This window comes from Narcine bancroftii, chromosome 3 (genome assembly GCF_036971445.1).
Source record: "Narcine bancroftii isolate sNarBan1 chromosome 3, sNarBan1.hap1, whole genome shotgun sequence".
NCBI classification, from domain to species: Eukaryota; Metazoa; Chordata; class Chondrichthyes; order Torpediniformes; family Narcinidae; genus Narcine; species Narcine bancroftii.
The window spans coordinates 212,041,437-212,063,457 of NC_091471.1; the positions used below are offsets into that span (position 1 = coordinate 212,041,437).

Here is a 22,021-nt window from a genome sequence, read left to right on the forward strand (position 1 = left end):
AGGGTTCTGGAGTGGAGTCTTTAGCACACTATCCAAAATATTTAAAGTTAATTTGAAACCCTGCCAATTGACTGCTTTATTTGGAATCTCTGACAACTCCTTAAATTCTCTGCAGAAAGAGGTAATAGCGTTTGCATCCTTATTAATCAAATGTCTAATCTTGTTGTACTGGAAGTCTGATAGATGCCCTTCAAATACACAATGGATTAAGGGCATCAGTTTCTTTATTCAACCACTGTATGTATATTTAGCTGTCTGGTCGCACCCTTTAGGCTGACTGTACCTGTGACTCCTCCCACAGAGTCCTGAATAAAGGTGACTTGCTCCAGAGCCCCCTCCCCAGTTCAGGATATTCAACAGCCTCCATCCTATTGCTAATAAAAGCCCATCAGTTTTACATAATTTCTAGTCTTTTCGAGTTGTTGATGGTTCATCAACTGGAGAAAATCAAATTTACATAAAAAGGCTCCACGAATCTTTTTTACATAAATGGAAACCCTTTATGCATTTTTCGCTGTATTATGAGTGCTTACGGAATACATATGTAACTCTGAGATGGTTGCACTCGTACTATCGGTCATTTCCAGAAGCTACTGCCGGCAAAGGTACCAAGGTGGTCAGAATGTGGTGAGGGGGAGGATGTATGTGAACATTTACGTATATGTGTTTTGGTTTCTCTTTAAGAAAAAAGCACAAGAAGTTTCACAATCATCTGACGGCCATGACTTTTGTTGATTCTTTGGCAAAGTCAAGGCCATTTGCAGTACAAATCTTCAAGAATCTACAGCTCTGAGTCAAGAATGGCATTGAACTCAGCATGGACAAAGTGGCAATGAATAGGAACACTTTTAAGTCCTCCATGACCAGCTCTTAATTGAGATGAGTACCCTTCACTCCATTCTCCAGCAAGATATTTGGTCCAGCATTAGTACTATTCGCTGCTGACAAAATAGTCAAAAAGGCCCTATTTTAACCAAAAACAAGACCTCATGAGCAGACAGTCATAAATCTTCTGCAGTAAAGAGGAGTTTGCACCAGGGAATCTCAGAGTTGACATCCTTATGATCATTTTTAAAAAGGGAGAAATCTGTGCTAATCAGAGAGCAAACTCTGTTGTCTGGAACAAAGAAATTTATTGTCAGGCCCCACGTGTAAAAATGCAATAGTGGAAAAATCAAGTGGCATTAATTATCCTCCTTTTCCAAATGCAACTGCAGAATTGTAGTCAACTCAAGTTTATTTTCATCTGATTGCACAAGTACAACCCAACAAAACAGTATTCTCCGGTCCTCGGTGCAAAACACACAGACACACAACCAGTCATAACACACATACAGACAAACAATACATAGGCAGCACAAGTATCCATATTTTCAATTAAATAAATAAATATTACTTCTTATCTATGAGAGTTTCAGTTTGTTAGTGTGACAATTTAAGCTGTTTCTCAGCCTGGTGGTGCAGGCTCTGATACCCCTGTGTGTCTTTCCCATTATAGGATGGGAAGGGTCTTCAATGATTTTGTGGGGTAGGGAGACTCCAGTGATCCTCTCTGCCACTCTTATGGTCCTGTGGATTGACCTCTGATCCATTTCTCGATAGATAATGGTGACTAATAGTCTTGCCTGCTTCAATCTTCTCAGGAATTGCAGCTTCTGTTGAGCCTTCCTGACAGGGAAGGAGATATTGTGTGACCACGATAGGTCACTAGTTAAGTGAACTCCAAGGAACTTGGTGCTCTCCACTCTCTCCACTATAGAGTTATTGATGTGCAATGGAGGGTGGTCGTTCATGATTCTCCTGAAGTCCACGATCTTCTCCTTCGTCTCGTCCACATCGAGATTCAGTTTGTTATTCTCACACCACTTCACGAGATTTTCCACCTCTTCTCTGTAGTGCGACACGTCGTTGTTGGTGATGAGGCCAACGACTGTTGTGTCATCTGCAAACTTGATGGCATTGTTGGAGCTGGATCTGGCGATGCAGTCGTGGGTCAGTACCGTGAACAAGGGTGGGCTGAGCACACAGCCCTAAGGTGCACCAGTGCTCAGTGTGATGATGCTTGATGTTCTAACACTGATCCAGAGAGACTGTGGTCTTTCTGTTAGGAAGTCCAGAATCCAGTTACAGAGAGGGGTGTTGAGTACCAGCGAGGACAATTTCTCCACCAGCCTGTATATGTTTCAACTGGGTCTGAACTAGATATATTATTGAATAAGCCTTTTTTTTTTACAAGACTGAAGCAACAGTTCTGAAATGAGAATGGCAGCAGAGATACTTTAATGACTATCTGAAATGTATATGCTTCATTTCCTCTTGCTGACATCTCTTATATAAACTCCAAAAGAACATAAATGGCAAATTACCTTGGCTTGTGTTGGATAAAGCAGTTGTGGTGGCTAGGAAAAGAAAAAATACACGTGTTTAACTCTTTGAAGTTATTACTGAACATAGAATAAACAGACATATTGTCCGCAGAGGTGCCAAGGCATACAATTGAAATAATTGAGCATTCTGGTCCTTGCCAAATCATCAATGGACTACAGGAATAGGTTGTATAAGTCAAAGAAATGTTCTGCTATGAACATCCCAAATAAAAATAGAATGAAAAGGAATAGTCAAGACAAAGAAAGACAGACCCCAGGCATCAAGTGGAGAATTCAAAATCAGGGATTTTAAAATTTACAGCTGGACTTTGAGGCACCGTCAAGAATAACCAGGATGCCTTCACCTCCATATATCTTTCTGAAGAAACTTTGGGCTTAAATTAGCATTTTATTGAAAGGGATGGGGGAGCAAAGATCTGGAAAGATTGGAATACAGGGATACTGTTCATTTCAATGGAATATCTGCATTTTATTGCTTTATTCTGTTTCCCATCTAGCAGCCAATTTAATTGATATCCTTGGCATACAAGAGCAGAGGGAAGAAAATATTGGGGAGGTTCCCCGCCATGAGGAAAAGGAGAGGACTTTCACTGACAATAAGGAGGAAGGATACACCGTCTGGAATTTAGTTCACTGTGGGAAGGAATGGGCAGCCAGTCAGGCAAAGAATTTGCTTATGCCTGGGAAGAGCAGTTGTGATTTTGTTGGCTTACAAGCCATGCAATAAAAATACTTAGCTGCCTGGTCTGGTGCTCCCATCATTATTTAGTTGCAGTATATTCTGACCCCTGGCAAACCAACTTTGATTCTGTATTGATTACATGTATTTCACCTTCAGTGGTTGGCTGTCACTGTGATCATTGTCCAAAACATCTGCAGATCTTATTTGCATTGTTTTAACATAATTTTAATTTCCTTACGCATATTTTTTTTGCATGAACAGCTTTGAATTAATAAGCATACCAAGAATGGTACATGTAAGAATAGGTCACGTGTCTAAGCTTAACTTTCCATTAATTTTTTAATAATCACCACGGATTATTCCTTATTCAGAATACACAGGCCTTTGACTGCAGCTAAAGAATTTCTCATTTGAATAAAGTCCATTCGGGAAATAGTTGCATGATAGAAAGAAGGTATTCACTGTTCAGCTGATCATATCTCTAAAATATTTACATGCATTTTGAGAGAAGAATGGAAAATGTTGTTTTCATAGGTGCCTATGCCGAGATATGAATTGCCATTATTTTTGGGTCACATTTTGAAAAATGTGCTAAGGCTCAGTACCAATGAAAATCCAAATCACACCACCCTTACTCTAAGCAAGTGTTGTAATCATTTATGCACACAACCCAACTTATGCATTACATTACTGCTTGCTAAGCAAGTAACAACAATCTCACTCATTTGGGTGTATGGAGTAATGGTGCAAGGGTTTCTGATTGGTGGGGGAGTTGAGGGGGTAACTTACTGAGCAAAGAGCAGGGTGATCTGAGTGTGTTTCTGACCTCAGTACATATTTTCAGGACTGTCTTCCCATGCACATTCTGGTTAATCTTTGTTGGATCTCACTGGAACTGCAGTGTGGCAGCCAGCACAAACCAATCCAATATTTATTCAAACATCAAACAGCAACATTTCAATGTATGTTTAGCATAATCTGTACCAGGCAAACCGATGGACCCAAAGAGTAATACTTAAAAAGGCAAATCTTATACTATTAATCTCACATGATTAATGCTTGAATTGAAGAAAGAGATTTGATGGTCTGGACTTTTCCTCTGGACATATCGTGTAAAGAAAATTCAGCTCCCAAATGTGATGTCCACATGCTCAATTAAATATTAGTTCCTATTTGAGTAGAAATCTAACTAAATGCTTTGTGACAGCTCGTTCGCCACAAATAGAATCATCGTTCAGGCCCACAAAATTCCATTGTAAGATTGTGAAGAGGAACTATTCCTTTAAGAAAAGTCATAAATCTTGATCCTTATGCCCATTTATATATTAATACTTTCTGAAAATCTCTTCTGATTCAATCATTTTATTTAGCTTTTTATAAGGTGGTGTTACCAACATAAAAATCACATATCCTAATTGAAGGCTGTCCAGTAGAAAAATCCAGGCCTATTTTTTTTTAATATTGAATTTCTTGAGCTGTCAATTGTTCAGTACCTCCCCCATTCTATGCCTGTCAATAGTAGAGTAATTGATATATGGCGCATAGGAGATCATATCAGGGCGATCAATATTGTAAATGGCCTTAACTTTGGGAAGAGCTGCCAAATCCTTGTAGTCAAGAATCTCATCATCTAGTTTGGCCTAAGAGAGGAAGAACAAAAGAAGGATGCAAGAGACAATGAGCAGGAAGCAAAGAAAACAGAGGAACAAAAGTAACAGTACAACTGTTTCAAATACTTGAGTACTCATGTCCCCTTCAAGAAAATTAGTTCATATTTCAAAATAAACAATTTAAACCATTAACCAAATCATTTAATCATTTCACATACCTTTGCATATACAAATCTTATACCCCAGAACTGTTTGTGCCCTGCAGCTTTATTTTTTTTCCCCAAGAGCAGTGGAAGCTTTGACTTGTAAATGAAGGAATGGATTGAGGGTGGTTTTTATTAATATACTTTCAGATAAATATAGATTGCAATATTATTACTAAACCCTTTTTTTTAAAGGAGAAACACAGGTAGTGTCATCAAAGTGAAAATACAGCAGCATTTTATTTTTGTGCTCCTTTTTAAGGCAATACTGAAACTTTCAGGTTCTAAAATTATGATAGATCTAAAAATGGTGTGGATGCTACAAAGTGATGACATCATGCTGTCAAAAAAAATTAAGACCGTATTTACCGGAATGTAGTTATACTGGAATAGAATTTCTCTAGGGGGCGCCTTGATCCCCATCGAGAATAATGGTTCTTTGTGCCACTTCCAGGAGGGTCACTTAATTATCAGCCTCTGTCCATTACTTAGTTTGGGGAGAATGCAGGAATGTGAATGACTGCTTCATGAATTTATCATAAATTCCTTCACTTTGGTAAGACAATGATTCAATCGTTCAAAAGGATTTCTTAAATAGAATAAAGAAAACCAAACGAAGAAAGATCTATAAAGCTGAACTTTATACCACAGAGTGTACTTTCAACATATATATGTAAAATCAGTTTTCAAAAATTGAATGCTTTTAAGCTCACATTTTAAGCTTAGTTCTCCTGACCACAAACTCTGCACGATGTGAAATTGTTAAAAATCGTTTGGTAAATATTACATTAATGATTCTACTGAAGTTGTAAATATCAGATATAACAATCATTTTAAATTCACCCCAGTTTTCCCTTGTCTCATCAGCTAATAAAGTAAGTCATTCTTATGCCATGTTAAAGGAGTTGTGGTTTCTGTTTACTTGTCTTACCATTACCCATCATTCCTAACACCCACAAACCTCACTATATCTTCTCTGCTTAGAATCCTAAAACATTCCTGCAGCATGAATAAAAGCCCTCATGACTGGAGGGAGAACAAACGCTTTTATTAGCTTATAACTAAGGGTAGGGCTCAACAGTAGTCTTCAGAAGGGTTCTGGGTTTAGGCAGGAAACCAGGGTTATATGTGGGCAGATGGGGGCGAAGCCGGAGGCCAGGCCAACCATCAGCACAACACCCACCCAGTGAATCCCAGTTCACTGCAATTCCTGATTTCATTTCTTTGTCCGTGCGGACTAGAAGGGCCTAATGGCCTGTTTCCGTGCTGTAATTGTTATGTTATGTTATGTTTGAATTTATTTTTCAGGATGTGGGTATCACTAAGAATGCCAGAGTTATTGTCTTTGCCTCATTACCCAGAGAAGTTGGTGAACCAACTTTTTAAACCACTGATAACCTTCTGCTGAGGTACTTTTGGTATTATGGATGAGTGTTCCAGGATAGAGATGCAGTGATAATGAAGGTTTGGCAATGTATTTTCAAATCAAAGCGTGTGACTTGATGGGCAATCTGTAGGCAATCGACTGTGACATTTACTGCCTTTAGCATTCTTGATGGTAGAGGTTGTGGATTTGGGCAGTGCTATCAGAGTACTCAGGTAAGAAAACACTGTGCATTTTATTGATAATACACGCTTCATCTACTGTTTACTGATAGAAGAGAAATTAATGCTTATGGTGGTAGAGGGTTGAGCTTTTGGAGAGGTGGGCACTCATTCAGGCAACAGTTGGGTATTCCATCAACCTCCTACCCCATACATTGGCAAATGGTAGAAAGGCATTGGAGTCCCAGAATACTGAGCCTCTGACCCATGACATTTATGTGGATAAATCAGTTAAGTTTCTGATCAGTGTTAATTTTCAGTGATTGGCAACCATGGCGATAGTACATTCCACTAAATGCCAGGGCTAGGTAGTTACAATTTCTATTGTTGGAGACATTCATTTTCTGTCAGTTTTGTGCTGGAAATGTTACCTTCCACTTCCCAGACCATGCCTCAATGTTCTCGAGTTCTCACAGCATGCAGGCATGCTGCTCTTCGCTAACTTTTTGAACATTGCGCAATCATTACCAAATATTCCACTTCGAGTTCGTTGATGACTCCATTGAAGAAGACTGAAGTGGAGACAGGTACTCTCACACTTAAGAAATATCTAGATGAACACTGAAATTGGTGATCCATGGAAAGCTTATGGCCCACATCTGGGCGAAATGGGATTAAAGTAGATGTGAACTTAAAGACTGACATGCATCTAATGGGTCAAAGAGCCTATTTCTACATTGACTCAATAATTAGGCCTGTGCATAACCTTGAGGAACGCTTCCAATGATGTTCTGCTATAGAATGATCATCTCCAACAACCATAACCATCTAGATCTGTGTAAGGTATGAGTTCTTCAGTCTTTCTACATCTCTACAATTTCACTAAATCCAATGCCAACAAGGACTACTTTCTTCCTCCTTCATTTCTATTCGCTGCTCATAATGCAGCGACTGCTCATAATGCAGTCTAACTGCCTGACACTGCAAAACAGATACAAATTCTAGTCAATGCATTTAGAAGAGCAAATGATAATGCCCTTTTTAGTTGGACCTGATACTCAAGGGAGAATTGCCAACTTTTCTCCCCGCTTCCAAGGTAGAACACCATTATTTATAATAAAAATTGATCTTTACTGGTTGGTAAGAAAGTCATCCTTGTTGATATCCATAAATATAATCAGTTTTGAGCATTACCTTGACTGATTTCAACAGAATGAATTATGGAGGCTAAAGTACAACACAATGAAACTACTCTGGACCATGCTACTGACAGGACTAAATCTGCGCATGTATCTTCTCACTCATTTAATTATTTAGTTTTCAGTGGTTAGAAGGGCATTCTCCCTTGAAACTCACAAAATACTTGAATAGGGTAGAATAGAAAGGCATGTCTGATTATGTCATGTGTAATTAAACTGATAATCTAAATCAAGATAGCCTAATAAGTTCATTCTGGACCACCATGTATTTATTAGTTGTTCTTTGTTCAATAACATCTGGATACAGTCAAGATAATTTTAAGTCTGCTTCTGCAGATCACTTAAATTTATTAGAACAAAATGTCAGCAAATTTTGATTTGAAAATTTAGAAGCCTTGAAATTACAATTTGTGACTTCAGTTAACAAGCTTAACGTCTGTTTTCCATAATGAAAGTGGTGAGTATTAAATTGTATACTTAGCATTACTGCATAATATTTATAAAGAGCAGGGATTAAGCAATTCAAATGTGAAGTATGATAATGCTTTACTCTACACTATTTTCACAATTTCCCTCCTCTACCACCACCAAAATACCACACCAGGCTTCCATTAGATAGATTGCAGAAAATGGCCCACTTACAAATTTCTCCAAAAGCACAGTCAATGCTATTCTTTGGCTATTCTCTTGAGGATAGATTTGAAGGAGGTAGGCATTGAGTTTAAAAAAAAGTAGGGCTACCAGGGTTGTAATCTCATGATTGCAACATGTGCCATGTGCTGGTGAAACAAGAAGTAGGAAAATCATACAGTTGGATATGTGGCTAAAGAGCTGTTGCAGGATGGAGGGTTTCAGATATATGATTCATCAGGTTCTTTTCCATGGCAGATAGGATTGGTACAAGAGGGACAGGTAGTATCTGAAGTGGATGGGAGCAATAAGTTTTGCCAGTGCTACTTGGAAAGTTTAAACTGGAGGGGTGTGGTGGAAGGGTGTGATGGTGGACCTAGAGCAGCAGGGCAACAAGAAGGGGGTGGTACATGTAATGGAAGTAAGTCTGAAAGGGTACAGAGTAAATGAACAGAGCAAAAGTGATGGTTTGGAGTGTGTTTGTTTCAATGTAAGGAGCAATAAAGGTAAGACAGATGAACATAGAGTCTAGATTAGTACATGGATAGATGGTGTGACCATTACAATGCCTTAATGCAAAAACAATACTGTAGTACTGGCAACTCAATGTACCTGGGTTTCAATGTTTTTGAAAGTAAAGCTCCATATTCTAACCCTATGCGGCTGATAAGGTACCCACCTGAATGCACCGAACGCACCTCCGAGGTGCCGAAACCAACCCTCCTCTGGGAGGGATAATCGGTGCATTTTCAGGCTCTTCTGAGGCACCTGAATGTGCAGCTGCTGTATGCGGCTGCCTGGGGGTGGGGTGATGACCATCAGCTGGTGACCCAACTCCTCGTTGCCTGACAGCCCCCCGCCACATGACCTGACAGCCCCCCTACCCGACAGCCCCCCTCCCCAACAGCCCATCCCCGCTACCTGACAGCCCCCCTCCCTGTTACCCAACAGCTCCCCTCCCCACTGCCTGACAGCCCTCTCCCTGCTGCCCGATGTCCCCCTCCTGCTGCTCCTGTCCCCGACGTCCCCCGCCAGCCACCCCTGCCCTGACATACTGCTGACCTCCCCTCCCGAGTAGAACAGGGTCTGTCATGCAGCGGGGAAGGGAGCTATCAGGCAATGGGGCAGCTGTCCGGCAGCGGGTCGGGGGACATCGGGGCAGGGGAGGCCGGCGTGAGACGTCGGGGCACGGGTGGCTGGCGGAGGAACGTCAGGGCAGAGGATGTCGGGGCAGGGGTGGCCGGAGCAGGCTATCACAGCCCGGCTGTCCGCTCCTGCACCGGGGCTGCTCTCTGTGGCTCAAAATGCAGCATAGTAATGGAGATCTTCCCTACCTATAAACCCCCCACGCAGCTGGAACTGTGTGTGAAACACAGAGCGGTTCCACCTGTGTGAGGGATTATAGGTAGGAAAGACGGTCATTACTATGCTGTATATTTATGATGGGTGGCGCTGCGGCATCGGTCACTCTGCCTCCATCAGATCTGGAGGTGCTCCGAGGCGCCCCTAGATATCAATAGGTCCTTTCAGGTGGACCGGGCAACACTGTAACAGCCTTTCAGGGCTGCCATCTGAAAGATGAGTCTTCAGTTTGGGATCTACTCCTGCAGCCGCCCTCAAGGCGATGGATGCACCTGAAAGCAGCTAGAGAGATAGGCAAGGAGAACAAAGGGGCTAGGTGGAGGAAGATGAGTCATACAGGATGGAGTGGGTGATTAGAGTATTTATTTTAATTTGGCATTGTGTTTGGCACTGTAATCAAAGGCAGAAAGGCCTGTTCTTGTGCTGAATTGTCCTGTGTGCAGTAAAATCCCCATTATCTGGAATTCAAGCAACCGGCAAAAAGAGATCTTGGAAAATAAATAGGTAAAAAATATGTAAGTTTAAAATTGGCACCCCAGTGATCAATTGACCAATCTACGCAACATATAATCTCAAGCAACTAGCAAATTCTCTTATCTGGCATATATCAATCCCCATTGGGGATTCTATTGTATTATGTTCCAGGAAGTGTGCTCACAAGAATGGGTACATAACTCAACCAATATTTAAACAATAATTCAAAAAGAGACGAAAAGCAATTTTTATGTGGTTCAACAATCAATTCTGCAATTGCTGGGATAGAGTGCATTGTGCTGGAGAACTCAGCAGGTCACTGAATGGATATTGGAGAAGTTGATGTTAATGCTCTCACTTGAATCTCTCACTTTCCCTCGCCCTCTGTTTTCTTACATCCAGCTCCCCACCCCCTTCCTTCTTGTATCAAAGAGCTACACTCTCCCCCTATCACTTATTAGCATTTTCTCTTCTACCCTTCCATCTGTATGCACCTTTGACTTTTTATCTGTTAGCCTGTGTTCCGGGCCCTGCCATCCTCCTTTTCCTCTATTCACTTGTCTGTAATCCAATAATTTGATTCAAACTCAGATGTCTCTGCTAAACTCTGCATATGGTGTTCTTGTATTTTATCTATGCACTGAACAATATTTATTCAATTTTTCACACCACACATGTTGAGATGTTCTAAATATGGAAAGCACTGAATAAACTTACATATATTATGCGACTAGGGGATCCTGAAGTACTTGAGGCAGGTACAGATGAGATGCTCTCAGAAGATGTACGAGTAACCTAAAGGCCACACAATCAAAATTAGAAAATATGCTCATACCTTGGCATACATGAAGATAGTTTTGCTCCTATCATACTCTTATATCATACTCCTATCAGAACAATGGGAACCATTATGGACCAGTAAGGGACATAATAGCAGCTCCAATGTTTTTTTTTGTTTTGGTTAATGCAGGAAATTTGGCTCAGAGCTTCTAGAGATATTTCATCCTCTCATCAATTGTTAGACCAATGTCCTTCAATACTGCTGTTGGAATATTATGTAGGCAATTGACTCTTGTTCTGGGTGTGCCAATTAACTGAAAATCAGTAGTCAGTCCAAGAACAACAGTATTTTAACATGATGCTTAAAAAAACTCCAAACATCTTTGTACCCAGACCCAAAGTTGTATAATGATTAGCAAACATTTCCAACTCATTGCTCTCAGTATCCCCTTGACTCTGAATTCAAGTCATTCACTATCCTCAACTTCTGATCACCAACTCCCTCATCACATTATACACCTGGTCATGTCTTTTTCTCCCAGCCCCCCTTCATTCACAGTACAGACCATATAAAATATTAGGAATTCATTACACAGTCAATGTACTTAATCAACCATTAGCTGCCCTATGTCTTCTCCCTATCAGAGTGATTTCCCCTACCTTCTCTGATTCCTTGTCTAACTTGCTTCTCACTGTTTCAATTCTGATGAAGGATCCTGGACCTGAAGTGTGAATTGATTTTCTTTCCTAAGATGCTGCCTGACCTGCTGAGCTTTTCCACCATTTTCTGTTTTATTTCTGAGGTCCAATATGTGCAATTTTAATTTTTTTTCTCCATGCTTACCATCCCAAGTTCAATTGTCATGTAATAAAACAGGTGTAATATTACACAGAATTGACTTTAGTCTATAACCATCATCGAAAATTGCCCAGTCAGAGAAAGAGAAGCAAAAGAGAGTCTCCGCAGAGTCACAAAGTCTCCATAGATCTGCTGCCACAAACTTACAGAACATCGGTAACCTGAGCTCCAGATCCAAACCACTGACACAATCAGGAAGCCTTCAGTCCCCTCTCATATTCTGGTTCCAATACCTGGTACCCCTTCAGCTAATCTCAAGCCAGTCTTCAGCAGACCACAGCCTGGTGTGAATCCTTTGACCGGAGTCACCAGCAGCCCACAGCCTGTGTGCTTTCAGCTGCAGAGCTCCTCACTGGTCCGCCACTGTGGTCACCGTCCCATGGAGTTGTCTCCCCTGCTTTTCCTTCCTCCTATTTTTAAAGTGATGGAAATAGTCCTTTCCATATTTCGCAGTCATATTTGATTTTCATAGGCAGAAGGCATCATCACAGTTGAATGTTTTTACTGGAGAAGCAAGTACATGCAGCCAAATACCTTTCCTTCCCACTTACTTGCAGCACATGATATGGCTTTGTAACATTTATTTACATTTGAGAATTCAGGAATTTGCAGAGTTGAACATTTGTCATCCCAGCTTTCAATGCAAAATGGAACTGATTCCACTGCCTATCTTTCACTGCTCCTCTTTCTCCATGAGTTATATTATACATCTTAAGAACCACATCATGAGGCAAGATAACTTTGTATATGGAGAGATTATGACTGATATCTCCCTTCACTTTTCAAGTGATTATTTAAAATCAGAGTTAACTGATTTTGTGAACAAAGGGAATAGTTCATCCTGTTAGATGTTACCTTCACTCAGGGCTTGATAAACTGTGTGGTCTCAGCCAACAAAGGCAAAAGAAGTGTTAAAGTTAAAATTGATTCACACAAGTTCTGGTAGAGGATCAACAAATCAAGTAACCTCAAGGAGTTATTCCCTGCCATCAAATACAAATCACAAACTGGCACAAAAAGGAATGTTTATAACCTAGCCATATAAAATTTAGAAAAATTATAAATCATTTTCCAATATTGTGAACATAAATCAGCAATAAGAATCAGGAATAAGAGGCTGTATGTCATTTAATGATTACGTAAGAGTTTTTCTTTTAAAAAGAGACAATTCGTTTTTAAACTCAATTATTTAATTTCAAATATGACAATATTCTATTCAGTTTACCTTTTGCTTTTCTTCTGTCCTGGCAGCTTGTTTACAGACTGGATGCCATATTAAAGTACCTGCAGCAAGTAAATGCAAAGAAGAAACAAACTAGAAAAAACAATGAAAATGTGCTAATGAATTTAAATAAAATTTCCACATTTTTCTTTTATCCTTTATCCTGATAATATCTTTTGACGCAACAAGATGATAAAAGTAATTTTGAAGAAGAGTGGTGTGATTGGCCTGCTTTCCAAAATATATTTTGTGTATGAAGACCAGTGAATTTTTCAGCAGAAATGTCGCTTGTTTTACCACTGTGTCCAAAAAAAAATACATAAGGTAACAGTCTCTTCAAACCTTGAAGGCAACAGGTTTTCCTCGAACTTTGATTATGTCTCTGGGCATTATGGGGAATGAGTCTTGTTTGGATGATAAACCTAAATATTACCATATTTATAATAACATATTTATATTTTGAATTGCCAGACCAGAGAGCGATTCATAGTAGAAATTCTGGGTGACTCCTTTTAATTGCCAATCTTGTGTAAGTGGGCTATGAAAATCCAATGGCCTGTCACTATAATTCTGTGCCTCATTCCCAGTCTGACCTCTTGATCCTCAGCCATCTGTGCTGTTTCAACAAAACTCACTATAGTGTCAAAGAATAGCATCTCTTCACTGACTTTAACAACTTTGGATAAACCACTTTTTGCATATTTCACCAAGAAACCGCACCAGTCGCAACACCAGGGAACCCTTTGTTCTCATTGCTGCCATCAGGAAAGGCTTGTACCACTAGGTTCAGGAACAGTTGGTACTCCTCCACCATCAGACTCCGAAACAACAGGCTCAATGAGAGATTCATTTAAAGACTTACTTTGCACATTACTTATTGCTGAATATTTATATTTTTATGTTTTATGATACACTCCCCAGGAGCAATTAGGAGGCACACAAACAAATGAGTTAAGTTTAACACAAAATTTATTAGCCAAACTAACAATAATAGAATTAACTCAATAAACTTAACACCTGAACATCAGCCTTAATGACAACTCTATATTAACAATAGACTTATACAGTGTATGTGGGGAAAAAAAAACCTAGACCAGTAGTCCAGGCTGAAATGCCCCAAAAATCACCAAAATTCCCAAAAACAAAAAAAAAACCAACCTTCCCCTCCACCCCCCCCACCCCAGTCATGTCAAATCTGTCAGGGGAACACAAGACTGCCTTGGGGTTCGAATAGGGCTACCACCACCCTTCACTTCCTTTATCCAGGAATTTCCACAATGACCTCCTGGTCACTATATGAGGTTCACGCCTCCAAAGCCTACTTTAGTGTTCACAAGTGCCCTTCTGGCACGCGAATCCTCTTCTTTGGACACCTTGTCTTGAGTGATTTGGTAATCCTCCAGAGCCCTCCTTTGGGTTCACAAGTGCCTGTCTGGCACACAAGTCTTCTTCCAAGTGCCCTTCTGGCACATGAGTCCTCTTCCTTGGAAGAGGACAGGAGAGGCACTGGTCAATCCCACACACTCCACCAACTAACCTCTCTTAAAACTAGTGCACCGGGCTTTTTAAACTGCCCAGTGCTACCTCCAGCTCTCCCCATTGGTGGAGAGAGGTTAACAGCTGCAGGCTTGCTCTCCTGCGAACCCATGGACTTCTAGCGCATGGTTCCGTGCTTTGACAGCTGTCAAAATTTCCTACTGGCAGCTTAGTTCTACTATAGCTCCTAGCAGCTGTCAAATCCCTTGCAGCAAGTTCAGTCCTTTGACAGCTGTCAAATCCCCAGCAGAAAATTCAGTCTGGTCCTCAGTCAAAAAACAAAATATTCAAGGTCCATAACAATTGCACAGTTAATTTACATTTCTTTCTTTGTTTACATTTCTCTCTTTTGTGTATATGGATATACCCAACTTTACGAAACTAGAGCATTCCGATGAAATCTTTCATAAGTCGAAATGGCATAAAGTGAAGACCCATTCACTACAATTGGAGGCTATTTCGTAAAAGCGAAAACCCATTCAAATCCTTTTGTAAAAGTGAATTTTCATAATTTGAGTATTCGTAAAGCGGGGTATACCTGTATATCTTTTTCTTAAGTACTGTTTACGAATGACCTCAATATGACTAGAGATATAGTTACCGATAAGTTGAAATTCTGCCTGGTCCACAGGAAAAAAGAACCTCAGGGTTGTATGTGATGTTGTGTATGTTGTCCTCTGATAATAAATATGAACTTTAAATTTTGAACGTTAAGCTCTATTTATATTTTGTACAGTCACTCTGTATTTCTCTGATTATCTTTTCCCAAAACTTCCCTCCTCCACCCGTTGTCATTTAACCTCCCACCTTCTGATATTTTTATTTGTTCAATCTTCCTTTCTACGCTTACTTACCTCTCTTTCTTCTTTTGCATCTCAAAACTAATTCATCTCTATTTCTAGTTTAATTCAGTATCTCCTCTCCCCAGATGCTGCCTAAACTGCCATCCATGGTATTCTCCGTCAGCATGGGTAGTTTTACCAATAGATTTGTTGAAACAACCTCACAGATCACAATAAAATAACTTATATTAAATAAAAATCCTTGCCCACAGAAGCCTTGGCATCCTAGTTAGAGTAATGCCAAAATACACTGATTTCTGCCCTACCTTTGAGTTTCTGGAAACCTTGGTGTATGAGGGGCTATTAAAGAACAACAGGTTAAGGTAGAGCAGAGATTTGATACATTTGGAACTTCAATTTTCTTGATCTTAAAAATGCAAGAACAGCACTTGGTGGAGTCACACTTTGAAGCAACCACAGTACAAAATCACCAAGTATGGTGAATATGGAAAGGCCCATTGCTAATTAATAACTTGGATGTGGATGTGGGAGGGATTATCTGAAAAATATGAAGGCTGGCATGATTATTGATAGTCTGGAAGGTAGTTCTGGGATGCAAAGATATATGTTGGTGAAGAAGGATGAATCAAATGGAAAATGTCCAGAAAAAAATATGATATGATGCGTTTTGGGAGTTCTGATGGGGCTAGGATATGCACCATAAATGTAGGGTCTTGAGAGTATCAAGGAATGGCAGGGCCTCAGAGAACAAGTCCTTGGATATTTGAAGGTGGAATACTGCTCTTCATTAGTCAGGGCAGCAAATGTAAGAGTAGGGAGATTATGCTCCAATTCTATAAAACCTTGCTCAGACTTCAGCTGGATTACTATGTGCAGCTCTTATCACCATGCTTTGGGAAGGATGAGAAAGTTCTTAGCAGGATGGAGAAGTGATTCACAAAGATGCCGTTTAGAACAGAGCTGTTTAATTGTGAGGAGAGACTGAACAAGCTAGTTCTGTTCTTCCTGAAGCACAGGAAGAGAGAACATAAAATTACAAGGGGTACAGCTAGGGTGGTTTGCAATAAACTTTTCTCCGTATCAGAGGTAGATAAATCTAGAGTACATAGATTTATGGCAAGGGAGAAGGAATTTGGTGGAGATATCCAAAGAACCTTCTTCACCCAGAGAGTGGTAAATACCCAGAATGCACTGCCTGAGGGAGTGCTTGAAGATGGATTAAAAACAGCATTTTAGTTTTAACATGAGCACTTGTAATGTTTAGTCATAGAAACATGGGATCGAGTGCTGGGAGATGAGATCAGTCTTAAAAGAACCATACAGTTTAGCAAAACCAAAGTACTGGTGGAATTTGACCAGTTTCTGAGGGGAAAAGGAATTATTTTCGGTGGAGGACGCAGGGTCTCAAAACACTGAGTTCCTCCATCAGTTTGACTCTTGCTCCTGCTTCCAACATCTGCAGTCTCTTGTGTCTCTTAGCAAATGAAGGATGCCCACTGATTGAGTCAGAAAGTGATACAGCATGGTAATGGACCCCTTGACCCATCAAGTCTGCACTGATTTTCAAACCCCCACTTTGATCAATCCAACAAATACAATTAAAAAAATTCTTCCCATATTCCCTTCCTGATCATCTCAGAGGTTTGAATCTGGAGCTCCAGTTGCCAATGTTATGTCTGGGTGCGGAGGCTGGGAAACGCTGAGGGCGAATCCATGGACGCTCAGTGACCCTGGAGGGACTCTTTTGTGCTTCGCTTTCTCTGACTGCAAGGGCCACCGGAAAATTTCTGCTGATGCTGAACTTTACAGCAGACAAAACTAAATTTTTACACATTTTACACACTAGGATCAATTTACAATAGTCAATTATCCGAGCAAATGACACATTTTTGGGGTGTGGGAGGAAAGGGGAGCACCCAGAGTCTCAGGGAGGAAGTGTAAACTCGACACAGACAACACCCAAGGTTAGGATTGAACCTAAGTTACTAGAGCAATGAGGCAGCATCTCTACCAGCTGTGCCACTGCGCTGCCCAGTTGACTGAACGAGATGAGCCAAATTACCTGCTTTGGTGCTGCATGATGACCCTCTGAATGAGACTGAGTAATGACCAGGGTTTCTGGCTCAGCTTGAGTGGTGGGAATATAGTATTTCTTGCTGGACAGAAGTGTTGCCTGAATATCAGAATAATAAAATATTCTTAAGAGCAGATGCTTTATAACCACGATCGTTTTCCTTCTAATTTAAACAAAAGTTAGTTCCACCAAAATTTAATGGTTTCAATGATACAGGCCCATTCCAGCCATTGAAACTTATGCCACCCAATTAACCTACAAACCCTGTATGTTTTGGAGGGTGGAAGGAAACCAGGGCACCCAGTAATAATCCACACTGGTCACGGGGAGAATGTACAAACTCCTTACAGAGCACGAGATTCAAATCCAGGACACTAGCTCTGCCATGGCACCATGTTAACCATGCTGCCCACTAACTCCGTAATTAACTTTATTGAATCGATTTGTTTCAAGACATAAGAGATGTTGGAATTTGATGTAAGAAAACAAACAAGTGATTTGAGGGCCTGCATTGTTCACCCAAAAAAAATCAACAATTCCTTTCCTGCAGTAAAATAAATTAAAAAAAAAACACAATTCCTTTCCTTCACAGATGCTGCTCGACTCACTTAATTTCTCCGGCATTTTGTGGTTTTTGCTGAAATATATGGTTTGTTTAGGATTATCTGTAGATTACAGATTTCTCTCTCTGACCTCTGGGCCTCTTCCCAGCTTCTTTCCTCCTTTAATTTTCCTTTTACATCTTAATTTTGATAAAAGGTTTTGACTTGAAATGTTGACTGGCCATTTCTACTCATGGATGCTGTCTGGTCTGCTGGGTTCCTCCAGCAATTCTTTGTCTGCTGAAGATTCCAGTATCTGCAGCTTTCCTGTTTCTCCTTCGGGATAAATGGAAAATTGTAAACCCAAAATATTATGTCTTAACTGTTCCCTACCTTTGTTCAGTTTGTTTTTTGACTGTAAAATCATGGTTTTAAAATCAAAATAAATGTTTTACACCAAGATGTGAATCAGTATCTTTCCAAATGTATTTCCTTTTTTGAGGACATTCAAATTTTAAATTTTAAAATTTAATTTAGGCATACAGCACTGGAATGGAACAATTTGCCCCTATGAGTCCGTGGTGCCCTATTTACACCCCATTAACCTTCACCTTGGTACGTTTTTGAAGGGTGAGAGGAAACCGGAGCCCCCAGAGAAAACCCATGCAGACACGGGGAGAGCGTATAAACTTCATACAGATAGCATGGGATTCAAACCCAGGTCTGGTCCCGATTGCTGGCGTGGTAAAGCGTTGTGCTAACTGCTAAGGCAACCGTGTTGCCCTGAGATATGGTTTATCATATGGAGGTACTGTTTATCGGTGAAACAATGAGTTGGAGGACAGTCAACCCAGAAGCAATAATACGGATACAGTTTTTGGCAGCAGCCTGGTTTATCAATCGAGAGTGGGGGATTTATGGTCCACTTTCACTTAAATTTCTTGTGAATTCTGTTTTATTGCAATTCCCATGTCTGTCCTGTATTGTGTAGCTTTAAAATTGCAATATACTTGCAGAGATTAGAACATAAAACACTACAGCACAGAAACAGCCTCTTCCACCCACATATTTGTGTTGACCATGATGCCAATTTAAACTTTTCTTATCTCCATGCACAAGGTCTATAATATTCTTTTCTCTGCCTGTTCATGTACCTGTTGAAATGGCTTAAGTGTGGCTATGGAATGTGCCAAATGGCCTACTCCTGCACCTATTTTTCTATGTTTCTATGACCCATGCAGCAACAATGAACCAACACTGTGCAGGATTTCCCAGTGCAATAAACTGATGGTTTTGTGGAACAGCCAGCAATGTGACCCGAAGTGTAAGGTAAAATGTCAGCAAATTATAGGTCAGACATTCTGACCCACTCATCCAAATGCTGGCTGATCTCATTCAAGAGATCTTTGAACTAGTAGCTATAGAGATGGAAAAAAAAGTACATTAACCTTCAGAGAGCCTGTGTGGGGTAAAATTCTGACCGCTGACCAAAAGCTACCAACTTCCACTGATTACAAGCAGTATTAAGATTACATGCGAATCAGTCAATAAGTCAGCTAACCCTCAGCATGAGCAACAATAAAAACAGCCGTTTCAACAAGCCGGCTGGAGCTCCCAACACGGGTAACCAAAAATAAATAACAAAAGTAATCTATTGGCTGTAAACTATGTGCTTCAATAATGCATCCTATGTTTTCATTAGGTCAGAATTATAATTTAAAGCATGGGTTGTTTGTGGATATCTGAAAATTGTTCACTTTCACTTGAGTTTCTTGTGAATTCCATTCATCTGTCCTTTGCTTTATTGCAATTCTTGTGTGCATCTTATAAAACAACAGCTGAATTCTTCAGAAAAGAATTTTGAAAGTTTGATACACTTGTATCAATTTCAAACGTGCTGATGCTCTAACTATTCTCACAAGGGTGGCATGGTTAGTGTAGGATTTCGCACAACGCTACTACAGTACCAGCAACCCAGCTTCAAATCTGATGCTGTCTGTAAGGAGTTTCTCCCCATGTCTGCATGAGTTTCCTCAGGCTCTCCGGTTTCCTCCCATCTTTCAAATGTACCGAGTTTGTAGGTTAATTTGGGCAGCATGGTTTCATAGCCAGAAGGGTCTGTTACTGTTACTGTGCTGTATGTCTAAAAAAAATTAATTTAAGAAATCTCTGGATGATTATTCTAATCACAAAACACAGGTTAGGGACCTTGTGTTGGAAAATAGGATGGAATAGCTAGATAGTTGCTCAACATGGATGCAGTGCGCCAAAAGACCTGTTTTTGCGATATGCAATGCCCTCCATAATATTTGGGAAAAAGACACTTTTTTTCCTTTATTGACCCCTGTGCTCCAGTTTTAAATTTATAATCAGACAATTCATGGGATTGAAGTGCATGTTCCAAATTTTATTCAAGGTTATTTGTATACATTTGTATACATTTTGGTTTAGCCAGCAAAATGTTTGAGGCATTTGGCTTCACAGGTATTTATGATTGTTCAGGTATGTTTAATTGTTTCATTGATACAGGTATAAGAGAGCTTGGCTTGCTTCTAAACTTTTGATTACCTTTGGAGTCTGCAGTTTCAGTTTTTCAACGAGGACCAGAGATGTGCAATGCAAGTCAAAAAAGCTATTATGAGGCTGAAAAATAAGAATAAAACAGGAAAAGACATCGTCCAAAGGCTCATTGTTTATCACTGTTGGTTTGGCTGCAGGTGTCAGCAGCGTCCCAGGGTCCATAGGCTGCGTGAGTTCTGTTTGTTCTCATGCGCACGCACTATTCACAGGGGGGTGCCACATGCGCAAGGGTTTCAGGCGGTTTGCAGTTAGTTAACCCACATTGAATGTAATGGTGGAATAGACGGTGGGTGGGTGAGGCTCTGATATTTTCTGTTGACTGTTACCAAGGGGATTGAACGTTACTTTTCCGAGTGGATTGAAAGGTATGTTATCAAAGAGATTGGTCATTATTCGTTAGACATTGATCGTTACCGCTACCAAGTTTAAAAACATTATCATGGATGTTATGAGTCCTCTTGTGTTAAATAATAAACCATTTAAAAACTCATCTGGACTTTCTCGTGAATTCCTCGAATGTGTCAAAGCAAAGAGCCCACTTAGCTCCTGAGGGGCTTTTTTATGGATAGCAGTCACTACAGAGTCAACAGAAAATAGATGTTCGATTGAACTGAACATTGCTGGAACATTTGGAGGGGAAAGAATCATATCATCCCTCTTCTGTTTGGCAGTCTTGTTGGAAATGCTGAGGGCAGGTCACTGACTGTAATTCACCTCCATCAGCTTGAGCATCGGTCACAGAGGGGTCCAGGGCTTTGAATCCTAGAGCAGAACATCCTATGAACCTCTGACTGAATCATTTGTTGAAAATCACAGCAATATAATTTACTCTGGTGTGATGGAAACTCGCTCGTTGACAGCAGCGCATCACAGCCAAAGAAGCGGAAGGATTACTTTTCTGGATCCCACCTTTGTATTTATTTAGTTTGGAAGTGCTGCCACATGTCCATTAGGGACTGATGATTTTGTGCTCATGTTGTGTATGCTTGGTGCTCCAGCACGGCGAACAGTTGGATGGAGACGTGTAAAATGGCCACCTGCTGCTAACATCGCCGCTGAGGGGCAATTAAAATCACTGCAGATGACATCAACTGAATTTAAAGTCAGCAACTTGGAAATGGCTGAAGTTGTGACACAAAATGGTGGTGAAGAGGATGAAAATGCAAAGGATATGCAATTCCAACTGGAGAAGAGTCAAGTATCAAGGCAACATTTGACATGCTGGATGAAATACAACCAGGTGACAGTGTGTCAAATGTTGGAAGCAGGAGAAGCAAACAAAGTTCTTCTGGATTAAATTCCAGAGTTTCCAGTAGAGCATCCGTATGTTTAAAGGCACAGATTAAAATGGCTGCTCTTGTGTCACAACAATAATTGCTTAAGGATAAATAAGCCTTAGAAGAACAAGAGGAAGACCATGAGGAGCAGCAAAGGAGGGAGCCAAGGAGGGCAAAAGGAGCAGCTAAGGAGGGAAAAAGAGCAGCTGGAGCTGGATGCAAACATTGCTGCTAATGTGGCCAAGGTGAGGATACT

General features: G+C 40.4%; 1 protein-coding gene across 1 annotated transcript in view; it reads right to left on the bottom strand.

Annotated features, from left to right (window-relative positions):
* ablim2 (actin binding LIM protein family, member 2) overlaps positions 1-22,021 on the bottom strand; it is a 381,413-nt gene that overhangs the window by 137,865 nt on the left and 221,527 nt on the right. Inside the window, exons 8-11 of the mRNA XM_069923131.1 lie at positions 12,957-13,015; positions 10,810-10,887; positions 4,563-4,709; positions 2,367-2,399 (exon numbers count right to left, since the gene is read on the bottom strand). Of these exons, the coding sequence (XP_069779232.1) occupies positions 2,367-2,399; positions 4,563-4,709; positions 10,810-10,887; positions 12,957-13,015 (317 nt within the window). The remainder of the gene's footprint in view (positions 1-2,366; positions 2,400-4,562; positions 4,710-10,809; positions 10,888-12,956; positions 13,016-22,021) is intronic.